At 38.6% G+C, this 5,075-nt stretch overlaps 1 protein-coding gene across 1 annotated transcript; it reads left to right on the top strand.

Annotated features, from left to right (window-relative positions):
• Positions 1-569: 569 nt before the first annotated feature.
• LOC103131738 (tRNA (adenine(37)-N6)-methyltransferase-like) lies at positions 570-4,700 on the top strand. Its single transcript, XM_007543448.2, has 5 exons — positions 570-769; positions 1,460-1,599; positions 2,017-2,191; positions 3,112-3,269; positions 4,107-4,700. The coding sequence occupies exons 1-5, from the start codon at positions 681-683 to the stop codon at positions 4,676-4,678; spliced, it is 1,134 nt and encodes a 377-aa protein (XP_007543510.1). The 5' UTR covers positions 570-680; the 3' UTR covers positions 4,679-4,700.
• Positions 4,701-5,075: the final 375 nt, after the last annotated feature.

Genomic DNA, 5,075 nt, shown 5'->3' on the forward strand with positions numbered 1-5,075 from the left:
TTGTGAGTGCAATTAAATTAACAAAAATAATTGGTTTACCAGAAGAAAATATATGCCTTGAAATAACCTAGCCAAAGTTCATAAATAGATCTGATATAACCATGGGAGATTGAACCTGTTGTGTTAGGGTTAAAGGCCATATTGTCATCCTCCGCCCCTCTAACATGTGGGGTGCCACAGAGCTCAGTTCTATCCCTCCTTCTTTTTGGTTTTATATTTGCGTCTACTGAAGTAATTATAATAAAAATCTTATGCTGACTTCTTGTTATAACATCCAGCTCCCAAGGCCATTTTTGATCTTTTCACCTACCTTTCTGCTGCCACCTGCTGTTAGAAGCATGAATGTGTAAACAACCTAAACCCGCTCAATTATTTTCTTATTATTTTCTACCATGTCCGCAAAATTTTAATTAATGATAATAAAGCGGTTTTTATACTGCTTCACGCCCTGTACATGCTCAGCTGGGCGCTTTAGTGCCTCGTGTAAACTTGTTTGTTTTTCACTGTAAACAGTCTTTGTTGGCCAACAATAAAATCCAACACGTGCTTCCTCCACGCCGACGTCGAGCTGCGTCCTCCGTGATGACGTTCGGACGACGGTTCGCTACTATCTTTATTAGCTACAGGCTAACCTGGTAAAACCTGTTTTCTCTCGTTGTTTCTTCTTCGTTTCAGTAAAAATGAGTCCGCTGTGTGAGCACTGCGGGGAGAACATGAAGAAGATGAATCAACAAGTTTCTGTAATGCGGAAAGAAATAAAAAATCTGAGGTATATTTAACTTTAAAAAGACCAAACTGAAGTTAGCATCCGATTGGGCTGCTGGTTAAAGGGCTGTTTCACTACATCTGAACTTTATTTGATTTGACATAGCTACTAAATGATAATGGGAAAAAAAACACATTAAGCTGAATTGGATTATTTCAGGGTAAATTATCCCTAAAAATGGGCCTTGTGGAATTAGTTTTCTTTAGTTTATTTCACTGCATTGTTTTATTGTTTGGTATGTCATGAACTGCATTTTAAATAATTTCTATCAGTTGCATAGTAATTTATTCCATGTTTCACCAGATTAAGTGTTGGCATTTTCAAGCTTCCCCTCTTCTAATGTGGTATAAATGGCTTCTTTTTATGTTTTCAAAAATATTAATAATATATGTAATTTGTATAGCACTTTTCAAAACACTCAGAGTACACCAAGTACTTCAAGCAAAATTATAAAAGGGGAATATTCAAATACGTAGCATGTTAAAAAAAATAGGTCACAGGTTGAAGCAAAATGTATTTTTATTAATGTTTATTCAGATCTGAAGTATTTTAGGTTTAAAATATTCCATATTCCTTAAAAGTAGTGAAATAGCCCTTTAACCATAATGTGAAGGTGGGAAGTAAGATGTCTCCAGTTTTGTACTCCTCTGTCTCCAGTAATAACCTTTTTTTCTTCCATCTTTTCCTAAACAGACAGACGTTGGACGGGGCTGTCAGAGCGCATCGCAAACATCTGATGTCGATTCAGGCTGCTGTGTCAAAGGCCGACTTTTCTGGCCACAATAAAAAAGACTGCACATCTTCATTATCAGCGCCAGACGCATTAGAACAAGGTGGATATACTATTTATACTTAATACACATAAACTGCACAACATGCTGTCATGATTAGCTGTTAGGACCGAAAACAAAATGAACTCATTGACAGAACTTCACAATGCCTGAAAAACTTTGATCAAAAGAACTTTTACTTTTGCACTAATTAGATGAACGTTTCTAAGATTAAATTAAATCACTTTAGTCACAAAGTAATTTTTACAGCTAGAATTGTCAAACTGTCAAAATTAAGATGTGTAACCATGACAACGATGGGTTATTTTTTAAAACAAACCGTCTCTTCTCTCCACCATAATTGGCAATGATCATATCACTGAGTTAGGTTAGTTGTGAACAAAAAAATATGTGCTGCGTTTATCTCTCCTGTTTTGATTAAACTGCCTGCTTTTAAAATATTTTAACCACACTTTGCAGGAAACATCCAGACTGTGCCGATTGGTTACATCAGCTCCTGTTTTTCCGTGAAGAACGGGACGCCCAGGCAGCCGACTATCTGCGGCCCGTCACGGGCTCAGCTGCAAATCCAGCAGAGCGTTTTCAACAACCCTGAGCATGCGCTGGTGGGCCTCGAGCAGTACTCGCATGTCTGGTACGTCACGCATATACTGCACATATCTCTGGGTCTCCTTTAACCTGTCAAGCTTAGAAAAGCCTCAAGTGGGTTTTGTCCTGCTGATAAACACTGTTTTATTTCTTTATTTCATAAACTACAGGAAAGAACTGCTAATTCTAAATTAACATCAGTAGGAGGAAAACGCGGTGAGGTTCTCTATCTGCCCCTGTGTTCATGGGATTTTCAGCTCAGTTTCTTCTTTCTTCTCGATAAACTGAATCAAAATACACATTACTGCACATGAAGCCCAAATCAGGGTGTCTGCACATCCTTAAAAAGTCTTACATTTAGTCTTATCTAAAATTAAGGCCATAAATTGTTTTAAATTTACTGGAAAAAACCCCAACAACTTTGCTCTTAAATGTGTTAATCACAGGCCTTAAATTTTGTTGTGGTGGGACTATTTAATCTGGTGTATTCTACTAAAGTTTTCTTTTTTCTCTTGGAACACAACATAGCTGCTAGCATACCCTTGGCTAGCTAGCTAGCTTGTTTGCTAGCAAGCTAGCTAGCAAACAAGCTATCTACCTCCATGATGGGTTCCTGCACATTTATCTCCAGTTGGCTGATATTCTTTTTAGTCATTAGGTACCAGAAAACTTAAACTCTGTCTTTGAGGCAGAGACTCTTTCCCAACCCATATGTAGTTTTGATCTTATTCCGGTCAAATTGGCCACTTCACACTCCACCCCATGCTGAGCAGCATTATCGCTTGAAGATCCCAAAATCATCTTTTGTAATTACAAATGAAACGCTGAGATGAGCTTAAGCAGAAACCTTCCTTTATTGAGGAGAAGGACATCAAAATATTATGTTTTTGCTACTTTTTCTATTTTTGAAGCCTGGAAGAGGATGTTTCATTCTGTATCTTTGTTGATAACATTCAATCTTTACAGGATTATTTTTCTTTTCCATAAAAACGGACATCAGAGTTACAAAGCCAAGGTGAAACCTCCCAGGCTGAACGGTCAGAGAGTCGGAGTTTACTCGACACGAAGTCCACACCGACCAAACTCCCTTGGACTGACACTGGCCAAGCTGGATAAAATTCAAGGTATGAAGCCATTTTGCATGAGATGGATGTAGGTATGTTGCAGCGGGACGTCACAAGTGCAACATCCCCTCTGCTCCCTGCTGGAGGGCAAAAAGCTGTCAAGTTGTCAACATAATGCACTAAATCATAAATGTACACATGTTGTATAAAAGAAAAAGGGACACACTGCTTTGCTACAGATTGTCAACACTAAGTCAGCTAGATAACAAGGTCAGGAAAAAGCTTTAAATAATAATAAAATAAAAAAAACAGCTTGACTTTGACAACCTTAACATGTGGATGTGCTGCAGAATTTGGTGTGTTTTAATTCAGTTAAAAAAAGTGACCTAAACACCAAATCTGAGAGATTATCATTAGAGCAGGTGTTTAAATTGGCTAATCTATCACAGCGATCATTTATTAATAATCTCAAAACAAACATCAAGTCTAAGAACAAAAGCAGTTTGTAGACTCTGAGTCTAAAAACAGAATGTTCTGTTCTTTGTGTGGGAAATGATTTTTTTTGTGTTGAATCCTGATACATTAGTGACCTTGTTGTTGTCAGTCTCCATGGCAACGGGTCTGTGTTGAGCGCCGTAGAGTTGTTCTTCAACGGTTTCTCTGCATTATTTGTGCCTTTACTGTGGCATTAAATGAATAATACCTACATCTCCAGGTTTCACTTTGTTTTTCTATCGCGGCAGCGCGGTTATGGACGGCATGTAAAAAAATCGACTTTTTGGCCTCCGGCGTTGAACGTGAAATTTCCGCGCGTAAACAATAACATGCAATGGGTTTATAGTTCATGTGGTGTGCGGTGATTTGAGGAAATCCTAAAATATTTAATTTATTTTCTAGGTGACACGCTGCATCTCTCAGATATTGATATGATTGCCGGCACTCCCGTCCTGGACATTAAACCGTACATCCCAGAATACGACTCTCTTAACACGAGGACAGGGCTGGAATCGAACCCAGATCTACAGACTGTGTCTGAAGAGAAGGAGGCGAACATCTCAAGCTTTCATCTAGAAGACAAAACACCAGGTGATGAAGATGAAGATGAGATTCTTCACCTGAGAGGGAAATCTGAAGCAGGTGTTTGTTTAACGCCGCCACAGACTCAGTTTTTTTTACCCAAAGAAGCTGTTAGTTTGCTGAAAGAAGTGGAGTCTTATGCAAACGAAGCTGATCTGACACCACCTGACTGTGAGGAGAGAGACAAAGTGTCAGACTGTGGAAAAACGGAACCAGCAGCAGAGATCGTGGACCGGCCCAGTTATGGCAGTGATTCCAGTACAACCATCGCCGACTGGATCAGAGAGCCTCCGGTTTCCAGCCTGGATGTGCGTTTCACCCCCCAAGCTCAGAAACAGCTGGAGGCGTTCCTTCCTGCACATTCACCTGGTAAGACAACAGGTAAAGGTTGATGTCCTCCACAAGAGGGCGCTGTTGTTTCTGACTTGTTTTAAAACAGGAATTTCCCAACTTTTTATGTGAGCCAAAATTGTCAAGTAAAAAGTATTCACAAGCAAAAGATAAAACAAAAAACTAAAGCAAGCACAGAAAGTTGTCTAATTTTTTTAATTTAATTTTTTGTGCAGAAAAGAGATGTTATTTCTGATGAAATGTAAAAAGGATTGTGCTTGTTTACTGTGCTAAAAGAAAGGCTTCTATTTTTTCAGGCTCATTCGAACAAATTTATTCTGAGTTGTAAGAAAGAGATTCAGGTCATTTTCTTTTAAAATGCTTGCTGTATTTAGCCAATTTTAATCAGTTAATTAAAGCTAATTTGGATGCAGCAAAGCTGGATTTTCAGTAAAAGTC

This window comes from Poecilia formosa, unplaced genomic scaffold (genome assembly GCF_000485575.1).
Source record: "Poecilia formosa unplaced genomic scaffold, Poecilia_formosa-5.1.2 Scaffold825, whole genome shotgun sequence".
NCBI lineage: Eukaryota > Metazoa > Chordata > Actinopteri > Cyprinodontiformes > Poeciliidae > Poecilia > Poecilia formosa.